Source organism: Gymnoscopelus braueri (assembly GCF_963280865.1).
Source record: "Gymnoscopelus braueri genome assembly, chromosome: 20".
NCBI lineage: Eukaryota > Metazoa > Chordata > Actinopteri > Myctophiformes > Myctophidae > Gymnoscopelus > Gymnoscopelus braueri.
The window spans coordinates 1,719,463-1,745,698 of record NC_137622.1 but is presented as its reverse complement, the minus strand read 5'-3'; the positions used below and the strand labels follow the sequence as shown (position 1 = coordinate 1,745,698).

The 26,236-nt window shown below is 43.5% G+C and overlaps 1 protein-coding gene across 2 annotated transcripts in view; it reads left to right on the top strand.

Annotated features, from left to right (window-relative positions):
• Positions 1-2,175: 2,175 nt before the first annotated feature.
• flt4 (fms related receptor tyrosine kinase 4) overlaps positions 2,176-26,236 on the top strand; it is a 281,476-nt gene continuing 257,415 nt past the window's right edge. For both annotated transcript variants that reach the window (XM_080416376.1, XM_080416375.1), the window contains exon 1: positions 2,176-2,301. In XM_080416376.1, the coding sequence (XP_080272502.1) occupies positions 2,244-2,301 (58 nt within the window). In that variant the 5' untranslated portion in view covers positions 2,176-2,243. The remainder of the gene's footprint in view (positions 2,302-26,236) is intronic.

Sequence of the window (26,236 nt, the reverse complement as noted above, 5' to 3'; positions counted from 1 at the left end):
AACGTCTTCCATTCAGCGGGGCGTTACAGTCTTTCAAGACCAGTTCCCACCAGTGGTTCTTCTCATGGGTCCCCAGCGAAATTAGTTAATATTGCATCACAATCATTTCATCCACTATCCACATATTTTCAGATGGGCGTCGGCGGCCAAATACATATTAATTCGGGGTCCTTGACATGAAAAGGTTTGAGAAGCACTGCCTCAGTCACAACACTCCTGTTTGTGACCACATAGAACTACCTCTTTACCCCCACCCCCCTCTCAGAGAGCCAAAACACAAGATGTACTGAGATGCATTCTTACTGTATATTCAAACATATTCTGCAGCCCATACTGTATAGTATATCATTCATTGATTAGACCAGTGGTTCTCAGACCTTTTCATGTCAAGGACCCCCAAAATAATATGGATTTGGTGGACCCCCCGTCTGAAAATACTTTGTGCCAGGGTTTTTTCAAAAAATCGTGAAACAAATGAATATTTGTGAAACCATTTTAACAACACAAATCTTGTATGGGGATACAAAGCTGATATATGGGTTCAAGTGGTTAAACTGATTTTGATGCTACATTAACTATTTTGCTGGGGACCCCCTGAAGGACCCCTGGGGGTCCCCGGACCCCACTTTGAGAACCACAGGTAGACTGTTTATTTTTTTTAATAATTTTGAAGATCCGGATCCGCGGATCCAGTCCGGTTTTCTTCTTAATAAAAATAGCAAAATCAACAGGAAGTATACATTTTTATTTAAAAAAAAAACAGTAGAGCCTACTGGGTTTGGTGATGTTCTATATTGTCTGAATTAGCTTTGTTTGTGTTCGTTTACGTGCTAAAAGAGTGACTTTGAGAGCTGTTTCACCTACAATGTAAGTCAATGAGGAGCATATTCTAAACAATGGAGCAATTGTTTTTGATTTCTTGTCCACCTTTGGAGTTACATCATGGCAAGGTAACCACACAACCCAAACCTCTACCAAAGTGTTCTTGCCCTTTAAGTTTCTAAGAAAACATCATTATCCCAATTAGCACTAATTGGAAAATCACCGACTGGTGAATTTATGACAGTTTTCAAAGACGGGCAACAGCTGCGGAAGGTAGTCATGAATGATGAACGAAATAAGATATTTTACACCAGGAAGGAAATTTGTCATGGATTTTAGTCAACCCCCCCACCCTGACCCCCACCCACTTCAGCTGTAGCCTAGCTGTGTGTTTTATGAACTGGGAGGGTGGTGACTGGTGGGTGTGTGCGTGTCGTGTCCCAGTCACGGGCAAAGGGAAAGGGAAATAGTTGTAATGCCCATTCAGAGCCTTATGCATCCTTTTGACAGGAAAACACGCTCTTTTGGTACTTTTTCTGCTGCTGCACATCCTCTGTGTACAGAGTTGAGAGAGAGAGAGAGAGAGAGAGAGAGAGAGAGAGAGAGAGAGAGAGAGAGAGAGAGAGAGAGAGAGAGAGAGAGAGAGAGAGAGAGAGAGAGAGAGAGAGAGAGAGAGAGAGAGAGAGAGAGAGAGAGAGAGAGAGAGAGAGAGAGAGAGAGAGAGAGAGAGAGAGAGGTGGAAAAAGTACTCACATTTTTTACTTATGTAAAAGTATCAATACTGCAATGTAGAAATACAAATTTACAAGTAAAAGTCCGGAAGTATTGGTTTCAAAATGTACTTAAGTACCAAAAGAATGTCCCATTTTACATGTTTTCAAATGTATAAAATAATATAAATCATAATAAAAATCCTTTGAAAATAGCCAATGCACATTGTGAGCTTGTAGATCGTCTATTTTCAAATTGTTGTGGAGTAAATGTATACTTTGCCACTGAGATGTAGTGCAGTAGAACAAAGTAGGCTGAAAACTGGAAATACTCCAGTAAAGTAAAAAAAAAAAAAAACTCAAAACTGAGGCTACTTCAGTAAATGTACTTAGTTACTTTACACCACTGGAGAGAGAGAGAGAGACAAAGAGAGAGAGAGAGCGAGAGAGAGAGAGAGAGAGAGAGAGAGAGAGAGAGAGAGAGAGAGAGAGAGAGAGAGAGAGAGAGAGAGAGAGTCAGAGAGAGAGAGAGAGAGAGAGAGAGTGGACTGCAGACCGTTAGGTTCACCTGAGAGTTAACGCTCCTCTTCCAACGGACCGTTACCTACAGTATACTGTATAGCCTACTATACGGCTCAATATAACTTTTTTAGCGAGCGATTTTCTATTCAAATACCGGCTTAAACTTTGGAGGACCTGAGATAACTGGAAATGAAGACAGATTTTACGCTTATCTGTCGGATTTGGATTGGATTTGCTTATGCCTCAGGTGAGTAGACACACACACACACACACACACACACACACACACACACACACACACACACACACACACTGACGCACGCTTCAAAGTTTGGAGCGCAACAAAGTTTTTAGGATTTAGGATTAAGTATTGTTTTATTGATGGCTTTGCTTTGCTGTTGCCGTCTATTCAGAATTCAGCACGTTGCATGTCTTTTAATTGTGAAATGAAAACATTAAAATCAAGTTGATTTATATTTAATGTATAGCTATTTATCTGGCTGCAGGCTGAAACGTAGCACACAAGTAGATCAGAATGAACCAGATCGAGTTTTATTAATTAATAGGTGAATACAATATAGCCTATAGGCTAGATAATGCCATCCCTTTTTGAAATGTTCATCATGTTATGTTATTATGACTTATTTACTTAAATCTTGAACTTGTTCATTTATTTGAGACATTAAGGTTCATTACCATTTTGCTTTGAAACTGTTCTAAGCTTCCCATAGATATTTCCTGATGTTGACATTTAACAAAATCAGTCTGATAAATAATGGACCACTCTTTAAATGCAGAAGCCTATATTGACTGGGCCCCAGGCCTTAAAGTGATGTTCCAAGTCTAGATCAGTGGTTCTTGGCCTGTGGGTCAGGACCCCCAGGGGGGTCCCCACATGAGTTTTTAGGGGGTCCCGGGATGACAGTAAAGTGACAATTTAAGGACTTTCAAGACCTATTTAAATGTTAAAAAAAGAGAAGAGAAAATAAAAAAGTCAATTTTTGCATCAAAAGTAATGAACAATATACTATAAAAACTGGTCAAACATTGGCTAAATTGTCAAATAATATAAGAAAGAGGCAAAAAGTTTGAAAATAGCTGGTCTACAAGCTCACATCGCCTCGAGTTGCGAGGCGTTTTTATTTTCACAATGTTTATCTGTAGACCCGAGTCAAACAAAATGTAATGCCTCAACTCTTACAATTCCAAGTGCTTGTCAGGGTGGAGGGGTCCCCAGTTCAAATATGATTATTTTGGGGGGTCCCCAGTTCAAATATGATTATTTTGGGGGGTCGCGGCCTGAAAAGGTTGAGAACCACTAATCTAGATCAGTGGTTCTTAAAGTGGGGTCCAGGGACCCCCAGTCAGGGTTCCTTGAGGGGGTTCTAAACGGACCCTTATAAAGGTCTGTAACTCTCAGAGTTATTATGGGGGTCCTTGAAAAAGTTTGAGAACCACTGTCCTGGATGTGTGCGCATAGAGCGAGCATCTGGAGTTGGCGCACAGATGGGCTCTAGGGGGCGGTAATGCAGTTGTTGGGAACCATCGTGAAAGGTAGGCCCTAATTGGGGTTAATTGGCACTACAAATGAACTCTGGAGCCAAACACAGAGATAGATAACCCAGTGATGTTTTAATAGTAGTAAGTCACTATGAAGTGCATGTGCTGTGGTATTGGGAAATGGCATATATCTGGACTGAGAGCTGAGATGTTTTTGACCGATCTGGTTGACCAATAGCTCTCATCATGAGACACTCTGAACACTGGAACCCTTAGAAATAACGTACATATCGTTACTGTCGGGCAGAAACCGCGTATCTCCTTATTTTAACTTTTTGTCTTTTTTTCCCCGTAAATTAACGCCCTACTTGATCATACTACAGCGTCACACAAAGCATCAAAAGTCAAAACACGTCGCTTTGCGCCGCGTTTCGAGATTGTAGATCTGCTACTTTTGCTATTTTTGAATTTGAATCCTAAAAAGGAACAGTTTTGGACATATGAGGTTTCCACCCCGACAGAGACGATATGAGATGCAAGTATACCGTACTGCGCTACAAGGTCAAAGTGCAGCTACTACATTTTTGGACACGTTGACTTATTTATTTGTCTCAAAGGTCGTGATTTTGGGGGATAGACAGTTACCTCATGAACAGATATACAATTAGTGCACTATCACTTATAAACCGATAAGCTGAACTTTTTACCATTGAGCTAATAGAGCCGGCCTGCTTGCTCAGGGGATGAATTGAATCTTGACCATCAGGTCAAAATTCGTGTCAGATCCTGTGTCTAGGTGAGACATGACCTTTGACACGATCTAAATGTCTCAATAGAAGAGCAGGGAGACAAAATACAACCACCCCAATTGTATAAGTTATATTGTATTAACATGCTCTGTCTACCATACAGATTGGACAAAATTACATTTTATTCATATACAAAAAAAGTTAAGTAGTGCTGCTTTAAACCCTATTAGTTGACTAGGGATCATCGGCCCAAGGTGTCTGTATTGGTCCCCTCCTTTTCTCCCTTTATACTAGTGATGAGCGGGCCGACCCGTAACCCGCGGGTCCCGCGGGTCAACCCGCGGTGCGGGTGGGTCGAGTCAGGATTTCAGAGGCAATTATGCGGGCTGCGGGTGAGCGGGTCAGCCGCTCTCACACGCAAAAAAAAAACAAAAACCCTATTTTGAACAACATGCTTGTTTATTTAGCCCATGACAATGTTGTGCTACTGTAGACATTTAAAGCGACTTTGGGTACTTAAAAGAGCGTTATATAATATATATATATATTCCCACCGTGGGTCGCGGGGCGGGTTGAGCCATAGATTGATATATGGGTTCGCGGGGCGGGTTGAGGCGGGTTGGGGCGGGGCGGGTCATGAAAAAACCCGACCCGCACATCACTACGTTATACCAAATCTCGTCACCCTAATATAGCCGACCTACGCAACGGGACACGTTGTGAGCTTGTAGATCTGCTGCTTTGGCTTAGCGTAATTGTGCCAATTTTCCACCGAATGTTTTGCCTATTATGACATGCCCAGAATAGCTACGCTAAAGGGTTCATGTGGTTAAATCGACACTAAGGATTTGACTGTGTCGTTGTTTGTGGTTTAAATGACTAAATGAGAGGTTTGAGTCACAGTCCATTCATTAGTGATGGCAGCGGAACAGCTGTTCGGACCGGACAGGGGATACATTGTAGAGTGGATCTGACATATGGCAACCTAATTCACTGCTCTTTCACCTAGAGCTGTGCTGTCCTGTGAGTTTTTTTTGCATTTGAACTATTCAATACTCCAGCCTCGTTTCTTAGGGCTTGACCACTTAACTTGACCTTTGACTCTGTACTTGGTCTCCTCTGTCTTTCTCCCTCTTCACCAAACCTCTTTGCCGAAAATAGCCGATCTACAAGCTTGTCGACCTGGGAGATGGATTGCTGACACCTACCATCAGCTCCCTTAGCTTATACTGGCTAAGCCCCCAGAATAGGGGTGCTAGGTCTATGTGGTTAAAGGGATATTTCAATTTCAAAATTTGGGGTCATTTTAACGTCTACCAGGGCTTTTGTGAGCACCCTAGACAGTTTTTAAGTTGCTCAGTATTGTTCAGTATTGTTCAGTTTTCAGTAATTAGATATTTGATATTCATTTGATCAGACTTCCTATATAAAACTTCCTATATAAACCCATTGTAACTTCTAACTCCATTTTCACCATATTAGATTCATTGAACACACACCTTGGTTCTGGTGACTGATGTTGGCCTTCTAATGTGTGAGGGGGCCTTGCTTTTTCAATTACTTTTTTCATTCATTTTCAAAAACGCGGCCCCTCGCGTATTAGAGGGACAATATCAATCACCAGAACCAAGGACAGGTGTTTTTGATGAATCTATCATGGTAAAAATGGAGTTTGAAGTTACAATGGGTTTGTGTAGGAAGGGGAAGTGTCTGATCTAGTGAATATCAAATATCTAAATACTGAATCAAGCAACTTAAAAACTGTCGCTTTAAAATGATCTCAAATAGAAACTTTAATCGATTCAAAGTTTTTCAAAATGATTTCAAGATAGTTCTTTACAAAACATCAGTAATCGGTGGTCTCTCCAAAATCGGGATCAGCATCGGACCCAAAAATCTGTCGGGCTCTACAATAAACCATGAAATGTATTTAAAGAATTTTGCAGAAAAAATGTGAAAAGGAAAATAGACTAACTAGACTAGCTTCATATATTTAGGTTCAGCACAGATTTGCATCCTTGCTCATTTCTCATCATATTCAGCGGATGATGTAAGTGAAATACATGGTCATTGTAGATCTGCCCTGTCTCATTATATTCAGAGGGTAGACATAAGTGAAATACAGGGTGATCGTAGATCTACTCATGTCTCATCATATTCAGTGAAGGTGGACATAAAGTGAAATACAGGGTGATTGTAGATCTGCTGTGTGTCATCATGTGGATGGTGGACATAAGTGAATACAGCTGTGATTGTAGATCTGCTCTGTCTCATCATATTCAGTGGAGGGTGGACATAAGTGAATTACAGGGTGATTGTAGACCTGCCAGCTCAAAGGTCATGGTCATTTTCTGTGGCAGGATATCATTTACACAGCAGCAGCATTTATGGATCTTCCAGCTCTCTCACCCCAAGACATTTCGCAACCATTGGCCTGTCACGCTCACGCTCTAACTCAGCGATTTCCAACCTGTGGGCCAGGGTTAAGTGGTCAGATGGGTGGACACTTTGGAGATTTTCAAGTGGACCCTGATCCAGAAAAAGGTTGGGAGCCACTGTTCCAGCTCTCACCCCAAGACATTTTGCAACCATTTACCTGTCATGCTGTCTCTAACTAATGTGGTTCCATAAAAGCATGCTTGTCCTGGTACAGTAGCTTCAGAGTTTATGCCATACAGTATATCAGAAAACCCTGAAGTGTTTGTCTGTCGTCACCAACGGAATGAATTTAATGACACTGTGGCTCATTGATTAATCGTCCTTACATTTTGTTTTTGCATTTGCTGGGATTTAGTTAATCGTGCACATTAGTAATGCCTACTACTCGTTTTTGTAATAAACCCAAAAACATTAGTCAGAAAAGCCGCATATTTTGGTAATTGGTTTTGTTTTATGCTGAGCTGAGCTACAAAACGTGCTTATTGTACGTTTTGTATTGATAAACTATATCTGCAAGTGCAAAGTAATGAGTCGCTAAAGTTTTCAAATAATTTTTAGTGGAGTCAAAAGTACAATATTTGCCTCTGAGATGTAGTGGGGTAGAATTATAAAATATCAAAAATGGTAAGTACAGTACTTGAGTATATATACATAGTTACTTTCTCCACTGCACATAAAACAAGTGTGGTAATTGATTTTGTTTTATGCTGTGCTAAGCTCTACCACAGAATGGCTGGTGGGTGTACAGTACGGTGTTGACATTGCTTTTAGCCCAGTGGTGTACTCCAATTTGTTTTTTTCTTAAGTAAAATAAGCAGCAATTATAAAACGTACTCCGTTACAAGTGAAAGGCCTGCATTCAAAATATGAGTAAATGTACTTGGTTACTTCCCACCACTGTAACGGGCGGTGATGAGTGTACAGTGAGTGTAGAGTGTAGCTTTTTAGCCCAGTTGTGTTTTCTGTTCACATATTTCTGCTTGATCAGATCATCTCTGAAACCTGACTCTGGACTCTGGGTATTATTGTAGTCATCCACTATAAGAGGTCGAGTTGTTTTAGCCAACAACAGCCCCCCCTATTCTTCTCCCCGCAGAATCTCAGGATTCAAACCTCAGCCTCCTTGGAGAGGGGCTCTCACACTGAGCCGCAGCGTCTGTCCTTGAATATCGTCGCTGTCGGGTGGAAACCTCATATGTCCAACAGAACCGCTACTTTGCAGGAAATGGGGGGGGGGGGGGAAACATGTGCTCCCAATGGATCCAGTGTAGATATCATTTAGTCACTAGCTCTCGTTAATACTTTTCGTTGGTTACATATTTATAAAACCCACACGCTAAACCACTTTAAATAGCGGAAATACCTGATCTACAAGCTCACGACGCCTTGCGAAGTTGTGAGCTTGTAGATCTGCTATTTATCACTGCTTTTGCGCGACACTTGTGTGACAAAGCATATTTCCCATAACATAAAAAATGTTGCAAGATGGAGATACAAGGTTTCCCGTTCGACACCGGCGATATCTTCTCTATCAGCTGGGGAGCCGCTCGGAGCGGAGTGGAATGCCGCTGTTCCGTGTGGGAAGCTCTGTGCAATAAAGTTCAAATAAATAGGGAGGCCAGTCCGAGGAGCCTCAGTCATCGCAGGTGTAGGATAGCAAAGCCCCCAGGGCGGATGGACGTTTGCTTATACACACGCCCGCGCGTCGATCACCGCTAGGTGCTCCTTTCTGTGTAGCACCAACACCACCCCGAAATAACGGAGAGATAAGGTCTTTCAACCCGGCCAGGAATTCACGGAAAAAGCCAAATATGTGTCCACTTGGTGTTAGATAGTTAACGAAAACCACATGGTAGACTTTTAGCTCCCTGACACCTCCACACACACACACACACACACACACACACACACACACACACACACACACACACACACACACACACACACACACACACACACACACACACACACACACACACACACACGCACGCCCAGTGCGCGCAAACACACACACGCACACACGCACACCACCGGGTCTTTATGACGGAGAGTTCTGTAAATGACACTTCTCCCCGACCCCAGAAATAATGATTTGTGAGTTTTTATGTCATTGAGCGTCATTATGATGATGTGTAATGATGATGTCCCGATCCATCATCATCTGAATAACCCACAGCAGTTTATTCTTTCTCGTTGGTCTACTCTGGGTTTGACTGACTTGCATTTGGCTGTGAAACGGCGTTTTACAAAAACAACAGTGATTAGTGTTTGGAAGCGTCATGGATTTAGCATTATCCCTTAAGGTCTGAATGCCTCAGTTTCCTCCCTCTGCACGATGGAGATGACATATTGTGTGATACCTAACACACAGTTGATACGTCTAATAGTGCACTTTTGCAGTACAAGAGAGAAAGAGCAGAAATGTCAGAATGTCATTTTTTTTTTACTTTAACGAAGCATGTGTTTTCTAAAAATGTCCCCCCCCCCATATGTGATTAATTCCCTGAAGAAGAGGCGAATGGACCATAGTACGTAAGGGATTATAAGTCTTACTGACTCCTATCTTCCCACTCCCAGCAGCCTTTGTGTTTCATATGTCTGTAGAAACAAAGTGAGTGTAACGCCCGGAATTCGAACCCGGGTCTACTCTCCGCCGTTGAAAGCCAACATCTTAACCACTAACCTAAATGGGAATTCTCCCTTGACTGGGGGATATTAGGCCTTAGCTCATCAGGCAGAGGCTCTGAGCCACTACTGCTACACTAGCACAACTTTCAGTCCAAGTAGTAGATAATATTAATAATAATAATAATAATAATAATAATAATAATAATACATGCGATTTATATAGCGCTTTTCTAGATACTCAAAGTCGCTTTACAGAGCAAATATAAAACGACTTTATTAGAAAGAACTAGTCAAAAAGGTTATAACTATAAAATAAACAAAACAAAACAAAAGGGAGGAGTAGGGGTTGAGGTTTTATGTAGGGAATGCGCGTCTGAAAAGGTGGGTTTTGGAGTGTGGTTTTAAATATGGTGAGGGTGGGGGGCAGCTCTGATGTGAGCTGGGAGTGAGTTCCACAGTGACGGGGCACCCGCCGAGAAGGCCCTGTCACCCCAGGTGCGCTTGTTTGTATTGTGGGTGTCCAGGAGGTTGGCGCCACCCGACCTGAGGGAGCGGGAGGGGACGTGGCATTGATGAGTTCAGAGATGTAGCGGGGGGCCTGGTTGTTGAGGGCTTTGTAGGTAGTGATTAGTATTTTGAAGTCAATTCTGTGCTTAACTGAGAGCCAGTGGAGGTCACGGAGGACGGGAGTGATGTGGTCCCTGGATCGGGTTCTGCTGAGCAGGCGGGCGACAGACACATTGTTTAACGAGTGCACGGCACAGCAGAATTCAATGTATGGAAAAATACATGGCACGGGCAGACCACAGTTATTTTTTACTTTACTTTTGCTATTTTTGTAGCATTAGTGATTCCATTCTATTAGTGATGCTTCACTCCGCCTTTGATGTTCTTGAACTTGACACAGAACAAGCCTCTGACCAGCTATGAGAGCAAAGCTTTTTGCACAAATGCGTGAATACTTGTCCTTGGGAGGCAAATGAAGTTATTTGTCAGTGTTATACATAATTAAGTCCTACAGCAACGCAGAGCAGGAACATATTGGTCAGGACTTCTACACATTTTCCAGCGGAGGAGGGTCAACATGGGGGAGCAAATCCCATCAACGTGTAATTTGACAGGAACATGACATTCCACACAAAATATGGGAGTGAAAGAAAACAAGGCAACGTGGATTATTTCCAGCTGAAGTTTTTGGAGTTATGAGGAGATTTGTCACGCTGAGGTTGTGAATGTTTTGCACGCCGTGCCAGTTTTAAGGCGGCTCGCCCCGATGTGGAGCTGGAGTGCGCGTGCCGTGCACTCCGAGTGTGTGCAGCAGTTGATTTGATTTAAGGCTTAATTGCGTGTGCAGTGGCAAAGACCGGGAAATGATTGAAGTAGCACTTGCAGCGTAGTGGAAATAAATGTCTTAGTGATGCCTGTGGGCCCTATGCAAGACGATCCCTCCTCGTTTTAAAGGCAAAAAAACTAAACAATCCCGGCGCACGGTGGCAGGTACTCAGATATTATAGAGCACACAAGGCACTTACAGTACGCACGTTGCTTAGGAACAAGCCTCATTTAGAACACTTATCAGTTCAATGAGAGCCATCATTGCCATTATACTGCACAAATGGGCTTCTCGTTGCGATGATAGCCGTGTCCGTAACTCCGTAGGGGGTTTGCGATAGGGACTGCCTGTGAGTGTTGGGTTTCGGCGGTCAGAGATACCTCTCGCCGCTGTCACTGGAGGTCACACAGGGTTCATGGGAAAAGGGAGCGTTGGCAAGGCCTGAGGAAATTACCAGTTTCCCTCTCCCTCTGAGGTCTTCGTCGCCGATGCACTGACCCCGCCCCACTCCCTTCCATTAGCCTCCTCTCCTAAAGACGTCTGACTGTGTGGCGGTGTGAGCTTGCATGTCGTCTCTGTCGGGTGGAAACCCCTAGTATTTCTCTCAATTCTTCTACTTTATGACAGACAAACTGCTTGGTAACTGATTTTCAGGATCATGATAACCGACAGATGCCTGTTGAGGATAATTGTTGTGGGATCAAATTCACAAATACATCCATGGTTGATAGGAATAGTTTTGAGCTTGCAGATGTGCTACGTTTAATACTTTTATGTGACGCTGTAGTATATAGTATAGTAGTACTATGTAGTATAATAGTAGGCCGTAAAATTTACGAAAAAACACAAACAGTTGGAGAATGGAGATGAGAGGTTTCTGCCCGACAGATGTCTTCTAATTAGCTGACGAGGCCCCACCACGACGGCGGCAGCGCTTAAAAGAATCCGGCCTTGGAACTCATGGCTGCATGTTTCTTAGGATCCCTGGCGCGATGGCACAGCAGGCGCGGAGCGCTGTAATCCTCGCTACCTGCTGCTGCTCAAAGCCATGTAAATATTTTCCATGTTTCCCAACCAGCGACGTCAGAGTGTGTGTGCAGCGGACAGTGTTGGTGGAAGAAGTGCTGAGATGTTTTCCTTTAACACTATTCAGACCTGAGGCCAATTCTACAAATGCCTTCTAAATCAGTTTTCTCAAACAAGGACCCCCAAAATGTATATATATGTTACAGGGAAATTGGAAAAGGAGCGCTTGTTTTTACCACCCACCCAGGCAAACGCTAGAGGGCAATGAATGCAAGCCAATGCATGCACATGCGTGTGCATGTATGCGCATGCACACGCATGTGTGCGCACGCGTGTGCGACGCGTGTGTGCATGCGCACACATGCACACACGCACACATGTGTGTCGGCGTGGACACTGGATAGTAACCATAGACTGTAACCCATGAAAAGAGCTATTCTCCCCCTATCGGTTCACAACTCGGACGGCGCTGATTCGACTAGCAGACCTTCGGCCGGTCGGCGCGGGCACTCGCGCCTGGAGGCGTGAGGGCGCACCTCCTCGGCCTCAAGCTCTGCTGAGTCGGCGCGCCTCCGTCATGGACAATAACTATTATCACGTGTGCGTGTGAACGCGTGTTCAGCGTCCCCCTAGCGTAGCTTCCTGGTTGCTATGTGGGGGGGAACAACAAGAGGCAGGTCGGCCTCGCATCAAAGCCCCGCCTCGCGCCTCCTCCTCCTCCTCCTCCTCCTCCTCCTCCTCCTCCTCCTCCTCCTCCTCCTCCTCCTCGGAGAGAGAGAGATATCAGACAGACAGGAGGAGGCACGAGGCGGGGCTTTGATACGAGGAGGCGCGAGGAGGAGGAGGAGGCGCGAAGCGGGGCTTTGATACGAGGCGGCGCCTTCTCGCGAAGCGGGGCTTTGATACGAGGCGGCACCTCCTCGCGAGCCTCACGTAAAAAACCCTGTCTCGAAAAGCCCCGCCTCGCGCCGAAGCCCCGCGCCTAAAAGCGAGCGCTCCTCTTTCAATTTCCCTGGAATGCCAATTTCCCTGTGACATATATATATTTGGCTGCGGATTCCCCATCTGAAAATGTTTTGTGCCAGGGACCCCCAGAAGAGAAGATTTGTGTTAAATAATTCAAAATAATTCAAAAGTTAAAGTGATTTAAAAAAATCTCAATTTCAAAAATAGCTGTGTACAATCTCGCAGCGCGGCACGAAGTGGCGATTGTGATGCTGTATTAACACATTTTGCTGGGGGACCCCCTGGAACCCCCCCAAGGACCCCTGGGGGTCCCTGGACCCCACTTTAAGAACCACTAAATCATAACAGTTTATACATGTTGCTATATACAGTATATAGCTAAAATCTAAAATGACTCAGATTCTTTCCCGGTTTTAATGTTTTAAGTAAAACTAGCAATACCTAAATGTAGAAAAACTCTTTTAAGCCTCCACGAGGACCCGGATGTAAACAAAAGCTGTCTGGGCGATGGCCGAGGGTCCCGGCTAACGACTGGAACAATAATATTTCTAACGCGATCCGCCATTGCAGAGAGATCGCCCGTCGAAAATGGCTTGTTTTCTCCACTGTAAAAAGTATGGAGATATGGACCTTTTTCTTTTTCATTGGAGCGGACGGAAGACTTTTTTGGGCTTGCGTCACATCCATTCCATTTTAAAGAGACCTAGGATCATTCCTAAGTTGCGTTAGAGCGCCCTTGTGGAAAAAAACGAAACAAAACGAGAATTCTCGTTTTTGGCACTCAACGGTTATATTTGCAAACACGAAGATTCTCGTGTTTGGCACTCAATAGAGCTTACTCAAGTGTACGTCTTGTAATAATAATCTAAATCTAACACTAAAGCTTGCAAATAATTGTAATGCAGTAAAAAGTATAATATTTTCCTCTACCCCCATGGGTCCTTTGAGGGGTTCCAGGGGGTTCTCAGCTAAATGTGTTAATACATTACATTACATTACATTACAGTCATTTAGCAGACGCTTTTATCCAAAGCGACTTACAATAAGTGCATTCAACATAGGTAGGGAACAAAACTACTAATCACCAGAAGCATTAAGTGCATTCTCTTCTAAAACAAGCAACCAAGAGTATACCTAGCGCTAAAGTAAAAGTGCAATATATCAGCTACCTACTTTCATAAACAGATGAGACAAAGTAGGAAAATCACATGAGCAAGAGCTAAAACAAATAAGTTTATCGAATAAACAAGATCCAATAAAAGTATTAATAGTAGTAGTACAGCATCACAATAATTTTAAACACTTTATCCATTTATACGTTGGCTATTCAAAAATAGCAAAAATAGTTCACAGCGCGTCACTTTGTGTCGCGCTGTGAGATATTTTTCAAATTTTTTGAAAAATCTTGAAAGACATTTTTTAACACAAATCTTCTCTTCTTGGGGTCCCTGGCACAAAATATTTCCAGGTGGGGGTCCGCAGCCAAAAATATATTAATTTGGGGGTTCTTGGCACGAAAAAGTTTGAGAACTACTGATTTAGAAGGCATTTATAGAATCGGCCTGTACAGTACTTGAGTAAAAATACTTAGTTACTTTACACCACTGCCGGTAACCTCCCTGCAAAGTAGTTACCGCAACACATTTTGTTACTCTGCCCAGCAAGGGAAATCATTTCTCAATGATACAAAAAAAAAATGATGACACGTGAAAAAATGGACGACCTCAGAGGAGAGGAAGGGGCCTGAGGTGTCCGGTGTGCCTTTGAGCCAGGTACAGGAAGGCCCAGTCAGGGACAAGGGGGATTAGACATAGGAAACCGGCCCAGATGGCCCTGCTGGCCCACCTCTGCATCCTCATTACATGCCCCCCCCCCCTCCCCTCCCCTTTGGCAGGATGTGTGAAGGAGCCAGCCAGCGTCCCGCTAATGCAGAGCGCTGGGACTGTGTGTGTGTGTGTGTGTGTGTGTGTGTGTGTGTGTGTGTGTGTGTGTGTGTGTGTGTGTGTGTGTGTGTGTGTGTGTGTGTGTGTGTGTGTGTGTGTGTGTGTGTAATTGTATTACTATACTTGTGAGGACAAGTATAGTAGAATTGGAGAAATAAGATATTGTGAGGAGGACCAGTTCTCCTCACAGGAGAACTGGTTGTTTTTGAGACTTAGGAAAAGATTCAGGTTAGGATTAGACATTTAGAAGAATACGTTTAGGGGTTAGGCATGCATTCATGCCTGATTTATACTTAGCTGTATCAGTGTCACGCACTGGAAATAAGCTGACAATGCGTTGCGAGCTTGTAGATATTTTTGGGGGTTTTCGCTTTTCGGTAAAAAATGAGAAAAAATGAATTAAAAATAGTATTCATAAAATTGGCGTCCTAAAATGTTTATGTCCTCACAAGTATACTAGTTGTGTGTGTGTGTGTGTGTGTGTGTGTGTGTGTGTGTGTGTGTGTGTGTGTGTGTGTGTGTGTGTGTGTGTGTGTGTGTGTGTGTGTGTGTGTGTGTGTGTGTGTGTGTGTGTGTGTGTGTGTGTGTGTTGCATTGCGGAGCCATTGGGACAGAGTGGGTGTCAGCCTGAGTCACAATGAAATCAAAGGCAGTCTCGGAGTCAGCGCGCCGCCTGGCCTTGTGTCCAAATGTCAAAGGAAGTGGAATTTATTCTGTCAGAGAGAGAAAGTGTGTGTGTGTGTGTGTGTGTGTGTGTGTGTGTGTACACACTTGTAATTCTATACTTGTGAGGACCAAATCCCCCCCCCACAATAGACATTGTCAGGACAATTTTCCTGGTCCTCACAAGAGAACTTTGTCCTTTTATGGTTAAAACCAATATTGACCTGGTGCTCCCCCATGAGGTGTGTGTTATTGTTGAAGCTTCAGGTTAGCATGAGGCATTAGATAGATAGAATACTTTATTGGCAGTTAAAAAAAAAAAGCCATAGCTTGTTTCCATTGGGGTCCACCTTGAGACATACAGTCTGTAGAACAACACGCAATACTGCAGAAACAGAAAAATAAATCATTTTATAAAAAGTTGGGAGCAATACATATAGGACAAGAGGTACCCTAAGAGAAGAATCCAAATCTTGCAAGAGAATTGAGGGATTTCAGGGCTGAAGGGGGGGCATTCCACAGAGTAGTGGCTGCGTGATAAAACCCCCCAAAAATGTAGGGGTTAGGTGTATAGGGTTAGGGTGAGGGGTTAAGGTTAGGGACAGGGATTTATAGATAAGGGTTAGGATTAAGGTAAGGGCTGCTTGTGATTACAGTAAGGTTACGTTGGCCAGCAGGTCAAGTAAAAATGGCATTTCTTAATGAAAGATTGCTTTTGATGTCCCTATTGTGTGTGCGTGTGCGTGTGCGTGTGTGTGTGTGTGTGTGTGTGTGTGTGTGTGTGTGTGTGCGTGTGTGTGTGTGTGTGTGTGTGTGTGTGTGTGTGTGTGTGTGTGTGTGTGCACACGTGCGGTGTGTGGGGGTGGCAAGGCCGCCGCCTCAGCCTGGCTGACTCCACATCCCAGATATGGGGTCTGTTCAGTGGCCTGGCTGGCCTCCTGGCCAGCCTTCTGACCGGCCTCAACCCGGATACTGCCCTATTCACAGAATCACAACTCTGGCTCTTAGCCAGACACTGTCACCGCAATGTATGTGGGTGGCTTTCTGTAATTTTTGTAATTCAGTCGTTATTATGCCAATTAATTCCTCCCACTGCTTGCCACCATTGCGGTTGTACCCTACTGACTCACCTGCCAGTGAGGATCCCCCACCGGGAGGATGTACCATCTCCGTCCTACTCCTCCCGCTCAACATACACCGCTGACATGTGCCGCCTCAGCCCGTATAGGTGCACGTGCATGCTGCGACAAAGACCTTTCCAACTCCTAGACTCCGCGGTGGTGGGCTGGTACTTTACCCCTGCACAGCCCCGTCTGTGTGTGGCTTTACTGTCACCTAAGCACCGCAACCAATGTTGAAGCATGTTCAAATCATGCGTTCAAATCATCACAATATGGTCCCTCAAATTCAAATTGAGTGTAGCCAGAGGGTAATTCTATGCATTCAAACGATTTTAAAGCAAAAAGATGAGGAAGATGAGAGAGTGTGTACTAGTGATGCGCGGGTCGGGTTTTTTCATGACCCGCCCCGCCCCGCCCCGCCCCGCCCCGCCTCGGAACCGAACCCGCCTCAACCCGCGCCGCAAAACGATATATAAATCAACGACTCGACCCGCCCGCGACCCGCGGTGAAAAAAAATAAGATAATCATGAGTTAGTGTGAGTGAACTGCTGCGCGACACCGTAGCCTACATCGCACATCAGTATAAACAAATTAATATATGTTTTGGCCTTTACATCTAGCAACCTTACAGCTTACAACCTACAGCTAATGTTTAGTTTTGTTAATGTTATACATGAATGATGGCGCAAGGGAGGTTGATTACTTGCCTTAGTTGCCTGCAATGTGTATGTGTGTCACCAACTTTCGCTTTATCCATTGCAGACAGACAGTCACTGTGCTTGCTTGTATAATATCCACGACCCATACGAGTTCTGGTTTTGACGGGTTTTATTATCGTCAAGTGGGTCCGGCTTGGTTCATATTCTATCACTTCGGGACCCCGGTTCTGTTTATCATAACACCCGAGCGAACCACCTGTACGCAGCGCTGATTAGGAGGAGATGCAGCTGTGTAAAGCTTCATTTGTGCTTCGCCGTATGGCGGTGTTGTTGTGTATCGAAAATAGCAGACATACAAGCTCACAACGTGGCGCGTTGTGACGTGTTGTGAGCTTGTAGGTCTGATATTTTCAACGCGCAACACCATGGTACGAAGAATAGGCTGATCTATCGGATAACTGCAGAGCTGTGAGACACAGCAGCACCAGGTTGTCGGGAATGAACCCACACTGACATTGTCAGATCATGATAAAAACTTTAAATAATTATGATGGGTTTTAATGGTAGTTTTATCCAAATATTAATATTAATAATAAGCTTAAATGTGATTTTTTTTTGCGTGTGAGAGTGGTGTTGATGACCCGCAACACCCGCAATCCGCATAATTGCCTCTGAAATCTTGACGGTCCGCCCGCGCCCGGGTTGACCCGCGGGTAACGGGTCAACCCGCGCATCACTAGTGTGTACTGTATATTGAGTGGTTTGAATCAAATATATTTGAATTCTTCCAAATGAATGCAAAAGAAAGGCATAGCTTGAATAAAAGCAATTTAAAGCTTGGAAAAAGTGGCCAGATATTTTATCTGTGTGTGTGTGTGTGTGTGTGTGTGTGTGTGTGTGTGTGTGTGTGTGTGTGTGTGTGTGTGTGTGTGTGTGTGTGTGTGTGTGTGTGTGTGTGTGTGTGTGTGTGTGTGTGTGTGTGTGTGTGTGTGCCAACTTGACGTTTATCTCCAACCCGCTGAATATGATTATTTGTGAAAGTCTTGCATTTTCGAAGGACACCGCCACCGCATCCTCCTGGCTAAATCGAGACTCTGAGAAAGACACTACGTTGTTTATACAATGTTCCTGGTTTCCTGTTCCTGTCATGTGACCTGATCAGAGCCCAGACTACAGAGGAACAAGGAAACGCTAACAGCAACACGTCCCTCACTGTCCATGAAAAAGGGAAGCCATGCGGGAGCCATGAAGAAGCCATGGAGAAAACAGGAAATTTGCCCGTGATGGAAAAACTTTGTTTTTGCTTCTCAGAGAAGTTACAGTGGGCCTTAATCTAGATAGAATCACTCCCTTTCACCTTCTTAAAACGGCCGTACTTCATAAAGCAGTGGTTCCTAAACGTATTCAACTCGAGACCCAAAAGATACGTTTGGTGTCTCCCCGGGACCTACAATAACAAAAATACCATATGAATTAATAACTTAAAGGGATATTTCACTTTTAACCATGTTTGGGGTCATTTTAGCGTCTATCTGGCTCTTGTGAGCACCCCAGACAGTTTTTAAGTTGCTTGATTCAGTATTAATATTTGATATTCATTTCAACAGACACGCCCCCTTTCTAAACCTATTGTAACTACAAACTCTATTTTAACAATGTTAGATTCATTGAAAACACCCGTCCTTGGTTCTGTTGACTAATATATTGTCCTTCCAATGTGTGAGGAGACTGTTTTTTCAATCACTTTTTTCATTACAAAAAAAAAAATTGGGGGGGAAAATGAAAAAAAGAAAAACAAATGTATATATATATATATAAATATATATGCAACTTGGGTGTTCACAAAAGCCCAAGTAGACGTTACCCCAAAACTTCACAAAAATATCTAAAATAGCAGATCTACAAGCTTCCAAAAGATTTTTCTTTTATTTATTTCCCAAAAACAAAATTTAAGTTTTAGAAACGGGTCCATGACCCAAAAATGGATCCCGACCCTTGTTTGGGAAACAGTGTCATATAGTACATCTGCATGTCACAGAGCGCCTTTCATTGATGAATAACATTGTTTTGCTTCACAGAGAAGCTCCTGTGGTCCTCTGTTCTAGAATCACTCCATTACGTACCTTGCATATGACTGCGTGTCACAGAACGGCTTTAAATTTTTAACTGGCTTAGAGTGCAGTATATGGCAGCCTGTCCTCTCGCTCTGTACGGCTGTGATTTATCTATTGTCAGCAGGGGTTCGCTATACGGCTGGGAAGCATGACTTCAGTATTCTTTGACTGTGACAAATGCTATAAGCCACGAAAGCGCTCAGTGGAACCACAGGGTGAATCCACACATGCTGAGAGTGGCAAATGGGAGAAAGATTTATTTTCCACTCAACGATTTGAGAGACTCTTTACAGTCAACATCATGGAAACTACTTGCTGAACTGCCCCCACCCCCCCCCCAAAAAAAGTATTTAGTGGAGATATAACGTCTGAAAGGGTGTATTTTTTCCTGTTGCCTTTAAATGAAAAGATACTGTCACATGTATGGAGCCTGCGCTGTCACGCAATTGGATATAATTGTTACTGTAGCTGTGATGAGTGTGTAATCACCTGCCAAGTTGCATTTTTCCCCTAAGTGTTTCACTATACAGAGCTTTCACAACAAACAAAAAGACACTCTATCTATAGAACACTCCATATGCCTTATGCGGACTACCTTCTTGTGTGGAACTGCCGTTGTGCTCCTACCTTGTCCTTTTGCACCTCACGTACATACATGAGCAGGAAGGGCGCACAACAATTGTGCAGAGGTGCTGACCACTGTGCAAAGGCATGAAAATGAAATGAAAAGGTCGCATTGTAGACAAGGTCTTGTTCAAGGAATGAGCCATTCAGGGAATGAAGAAGACCTCTTGTCAGGTCGAAACCTTGGTATCTTTTCTAATACGTTTTGTAATTGTGGCTACGAGCACTGCAGCGTGACCTCTTCTTTCATTTTGTACCTCATGTACATACCTGCTGCTTATTATGCAATTTGTGTAAATGGAAAAGGGTGCATTTATATAGCGCCTTCCAATTTGCTCTACAATGTGCATTACAGTCACCCATTCACACACCAACGGCGGAGTAAACCATGCATGGCACCAACCTGCTCATCGGGAGCAGTTTGAGGTACAATGTTCTGACTAATGTATCTGTCATGCTCTGTGGAAGGAAATAATAAAGATTGCATTTGATCCTCGCATCTGTCAGGCTGTGCCTGTGTTACGTATATTTAAGTTGGAGTAGCTAATGTGTGCGTCTACTACCCAGACTCCGCCCCTCACCTTATCAAACGGGCTATTTACCTCCATGTGTGAACGCATCTGAAACGGACGTTCTCCTGTTGCATGCTACATGTGTGAAAGGCCAACACCGGACAATGTCCCGACCTGATTCCCCGGACAATGCAGAAATTTTACAGTGTTCAAATGAGAAAGGGGCTTTAGATTTTTTTCCCCTGCCTTGCTCTCTCTCTCACTGACCCCCCCCCCCTTTTTGTATGGAAAGCAACAAAATGATGGCGCTTACATCACAGGTTTACACCTGTAAAGGAGGGGTGTGGGTTGGCACAGTTGATGAGTGACAAATTGATGTACATGTATTTCACAATGTACCTGGTCATTTCTATTGTGTGTGTGACAATGGATGGGCTGGAGAGTGACCATTTGTATGCAGGATGCAGGTGGTTGCATGATGAGAGAGCTCTTTGGTTTGACGCCGCTGTAGCCTACATTGGGAGCAAGACGTTTATGAAAAAAATGTTCACAGTTACAACGATGGAGGCGCGCCGTCTCTAGTGGACTTGCCGTGCTGAACGTTGCGAAGTCCACCAGAGCAGACTCTGCATCGTTCGAGTGATGCACCGATAGGGACAGAATCGTAAATTATCGCGGGACAGTGCTATCCTTCTGGAATGTGATGCATGACTAGGGGGGGCGAAGCAGTTCTGCGTGGGGGGGGGGGCGTCGCGAAGTTACTATGATCCGGTGGGAAAGGGCCGGTCGCATCCTGGATCTATCAGACCCCCCCCCCCCCTCGCCAGGGGCCAGAGGTTACACAGGAGTGCAGTATTTACATTTACATTACATTTCTATTGACAGGCTGCCCAACCCGATCTCCAGAGATTACCGTAACATTGCACGGAACGAGTGCACTTCATTCCGTGGATAGCCGCCTCGAAACCCCCAAATTGCGTGCATATGTACGGCGCTCCCTTTGTGACAAAACCATTTCGGAGGCGCGCAGTCACAGGCGAACTGTCACCCCGTGAAGGACCACCGAGGGAGCTAAGGCGACCGAGTTGCCGTCCTGAACGGTGTGACGTTCGCCTGTGCCTACTCAGCGCCGTTTGAGTTATGTACCGATAGGCACAGAATCGTATTTTTTTTTGTGGGGACTGCTCTGCTTCCGGGTTTTTCCGGGTTGCGACTGGTTACGCCCACCGTGGGACTCGCCGTACATATGCACGCAATTTCTGGGTTTCTAGGCGACTATCCACGGTGCACTCGTTCCGTGCAATGTTACGGTAATCTCTGGAGATCAGGCTGGGCTGCCATATGCAGAGCTCGACGACGCATTGTGAGCTTGTAGATCGGCTATTTTCGCTACTTTTGTGCGTGTGAAAGATGGATATACAAGGTTTCTGCCCGACAGCAACAATAGGGTCGTCTCTGTTGGGTGGAAACCTATGTCCAAAGCTGTAGGGCATTATTTTACGAACAAAACACAAAAAGTTAGAATATGGAGATATACAAGGTTTCTGCCCCGACAGCACCAATAGGGTACATGTGTACATCTGGCGCTTCCATCATGATAGAGGCATGTAGGGCAGCTGTGTGTTGTCTGTCTAATGTAGCCATCTTTCTATAAGCCGCGTGTCATGTGATCGGCATGCCTGTGGACGAGGCGTGACCACAACAGCTTCATCTGCTACTTTTATTTGTAAAGATACATTTTTGGGCGGCATTTTATGCTTTATTTCCGATAGGTTAGCGTAGTTGAAGCAGTGGTTCTCAAACTTTTTGTTTGAAAATATGTTGTGCCAGGGATCTCCACAAGCAACGATTTGAGTTAAAAAGTCGATTCTTTATAAATAAAATAAACCAAGTGCAGTGAGAGAGGACTGTGTGAGAGTCATTTTGTTACTTAAAGAGGTGGTGCCATGTTTTTGCACTTTTTCTGTTTTTCATGTGTCTATGAGGTTGATAGAACTTCATTAAGCCCCCCGGTGGTGTTTTATGGTGTTTTATGTCTTCTCTGACTATTTGGAGTTTTTTCCTGGAGGCTGAAACCTTGAGGGTCAAATGTGCCAATAGAGAAACAGCGCTTTAGTGACATCACAAAGCCCACACCCTCCCCCTCATTATCATAACACAACAGGTGTGGGCATGAGGAGGAGGAGGGACTAGGACAGGTGGGTGGTGCTAAGGTGGTGGAGGAGGTGCTAAGGTGAGAACCAGGTATACTTAATGCACTGGTGGGTGTGTCTACATAAAAACAACATTTTAACACTTACTGTACACTTTTTTTTTGTTGAAAAAAATCCTTACATAATAATAATACCTTATGATCAGGTTTTAGGGTTGAAAAATATCATGGCACTCCATCTTTAAGTAAAAGCAATACCACAATATAATGGAGGGGGAAAAATCATACTATGTTACAAGTAAAAGGCCTGTATTCAAAAATAGAGTAAAAGTGGAAATAGTATTTCCATAACACAATACTTACAATGCCAAAGTAAATGCCGAAAACAGCCAAATAATAAAACTTGGCTCAAGTGGAATTTCTGTTTTGTAATAATAATCCAAATCTGTTCATTAAGTGACTTGAAGGGATATTTCACTTTTCACTCACTGTTTGGGGTCATTTTAACGTCTAGTTTAAGTTTCTTAATTCAGTATTTTGATATTTGATGTTCTTTTATCAGACACGCCCACTTCCTGTACAAACTCCATTTTAACCATGTTAAATTGAAAACACCTGTCCTTGGTTCTGGTGACTGATATTGTCCTTCTAATGTATGGGGGGCCGTGTTTTTTCAATTACTTTTTTACTTTTTTTTTTATAATGTTTTTGGAAAAAGAAAAAAAATAGAAAAATATGGCTCCTTCACACATTAGAAGGACAATATCAGTCACCAGACTCAAGGACGGGTGTTTTCGATCTAAATACTGAATCAAGCAACTTAAAAACTGTCTGGGGTGCTCACAAAAGCCTGAGTAGAAGTTAAAATGACCCGAAACATGAAATATCCCTTTAAGCCGTCAAATAATTATTGGATTAAAAAGTACAATATTTGCCTCAATGAGATGTAGTGGACTAGAAGTAAGTAACAGTAATAGTAATAAAAAAGAGGAACTACTCAAATAAAGTAAATGTACCTGAAAATTATACTTAAGAACTTGAGTAAATGTACTTATTTACTTTTCACCACTGGAGAGGAGAGACAGGGGGTGGGGTTGCTGCTGCTTATTGCTGCTTGAAACAATCACAAGCATAGAACATTTTTTTTTTTTTTGTATTTTTCCTGGGATTATAGGGTCCTCAGATCGTACTCCCATAGTGAGAATGGCCTTTTCATAACAATGGGGAAATCACATTTCTCAAGAGCAATTCAGTGTGTCATGTACTGTATTTTCAAGGATATCGTCTCTGTCGGGTGGAAAGCTCATGTGTCCAAAACTGTTACTTTTCAGGATTCAAATTCAAAAGTATCAAAAGTTGCAGATCTACAAGCTCGAAACGCGTCGCAAGCTTGTTGATCTACTACTTTTGATAGTTTTTGTGTGACGCTGTAGTATGATCAAGTAGGGCGTTAATTTACGGAAAATATGGAGATGAAAGGTTTCCGCCCCGACAGCGAAGATATGCCCGAGAAGAACCCTGTACACACTGCACACTTCTCTTTTAACACACGGAATGCCTGAAGTCAGCCCGAGTTCACCGTTTTTGGACACTTCCCAACGGCCAGTGTGTCAAATCAAATGTTTGGAGTGTCCGGTGGAGCAAAATGATGACACTTATCCACACATCAAAGGATTTGGGTTCATTTTGGGACATTCCAGGGGCATTTCAGGTGGTCAGTGTCGTAGAGCAGTCGTTCCCAACCTTTTTCTCTGGATCAGGGGCCCACTTGCAAGTCTCAAAAGCGTTCGCGGCCCTCCCATCTGACCACTTACCCACCAGGCAGCGTGTTAAGTGGTCATTGTACATTCATTGTACATGTTTATTTTAATGATCAATCAATCGATTGTGTTCCGGCTTTGATCAATTGTACCCACGACGTAGTATACTTTAAGTTTTTATGTAGGCCGATTTGTATCACTTTGATACTCTTATTTTAATATAAGGTTTTTGAAAATAATGTTATATTATCCTTAAAATCATATTGTTTTGTCAATTATTTGGGGGACAGGTTGGGAATCACTGGTGTAGAGCAGTGGTTCTCAAAGTGGGGTCCGGGACCCGCAGGGGTATCTGGGGGTGGGGGTTCCAGGGGATCCCCAGCTAAAGTAGTTAACATAGCATCGCAATCCTTTTAACCACTTCATACATTTATATGTTGGCTAGCGAAAAATACAGCAGATATACAAGCTCACAGCGTCTCACTTTGTGCCACGCTGCGAGCTTGTACATCTGCTATTTTAGAAAAAAATACATTTACACATCAATACAACTTTTGAGTAATTTTGATTTTATTTCAACATAAATGTTATCTTCTGGGGGGGCCATGGCACCAAACATTTTCAGATGGGGGTCTGCGGCAGTATCAATTGGGGGTCCTTGACATGAAAAAGTTTGAGAACCACTGGTGTAGAGAGACAGGACACCAACGGCAGAGTCTGTGCACTAACGGGCTGAGCCACCAGACACCTCATGTCTATCACTCAAACACAGTACATGTGAACAACACACTGCCAGGAAAACGAAACCACTTGTTGCTGCGGGCAGTAACCATCTCCATATTTTAACTTTTTGTGTTTTTTTGTAAGTTATATAAATTGCAGATCCACAAGCTCAAAACGCTTTGAGTAGATCTGCTACTTTTGCTATTTTTATATGATATGAGGTTTCCACCCAACAGAGACGATGTCATTGTACGATGGTGAAAATAGCAAAAATAGACGATCTACAAGCTCACAACGTGACATGTTTTGAGATTGCTTGTAGATGGCCTATTTTAGTTTTTGGGGAAAAGTTTCACTTATAATGACATGCGCCAAGTAGAGACACCTGGTTGAAAGTCGGCAACAAAATCATTCTGGCTTGAAACAACTCCAATTTGAAACAATGTGAAGTAAACAAGAACTTCAGCGTGAAGACAGAAGAAGTCAAAGGCAGTTTTTAGTGTTTTATCTCTCTCTTGAAAGCACGTTGCTGTTATTTGACTAACATCTGAACATCCCAATTGTCTACTCGCGGTGTAATCACCGCATAGCAAAAGTAAATCATCACAGAAAAATCTGTTTTATCTACAATATGATTAAATCAGCGAACGTTCGCCGACCACCAATCACCGAAAGCTGTTGTTTATCTGTTGAGAGCCAGCTGCAATGCATGGGGAAAAAAGAGGAGAATCAATCTCAACAATTCTTCTGGCTGTCTGCCACTTTCCGCACTTGTAAGGTAGTTTACACAAAGCCAATCATCCTGCATTTGTTTTTCGAGCCAAATAATCACTCTCGATAGGCAGGTGGTTTTCTCTTCTTTTTAAAGCAGTGGTTCTCAAACTGGGGTCCGGGAACCACTACAGGGGTCCTTGAGGGGGGTGGGAGTTCCAAGCTAAATGACTGATAGATAGGGGTCTGTAACTCTCAACAGGGTACAAATGGAACCAAATGGACCTGTACCGAATCTTTACATAAAACAATATATTATTTTTTAGGTTCAGCCCGCTAGTGCACAGACTCTGCCCTTGGCGTCCTGTCTCTCTACACGATCTACAAGCTCACAACACATCACAGTAGTATACTTAAACACTGATAAACAGTGCCAATCTATTTCTGAAGGTTTAATCCGCAACACAGTTTCATAGTAATATAAGCAGGATGTTGAATGGGTTCTGCACACCGCTCTTCCATCCACTATTCTGTCCTTTCTAATTAACAAGGTGTTTT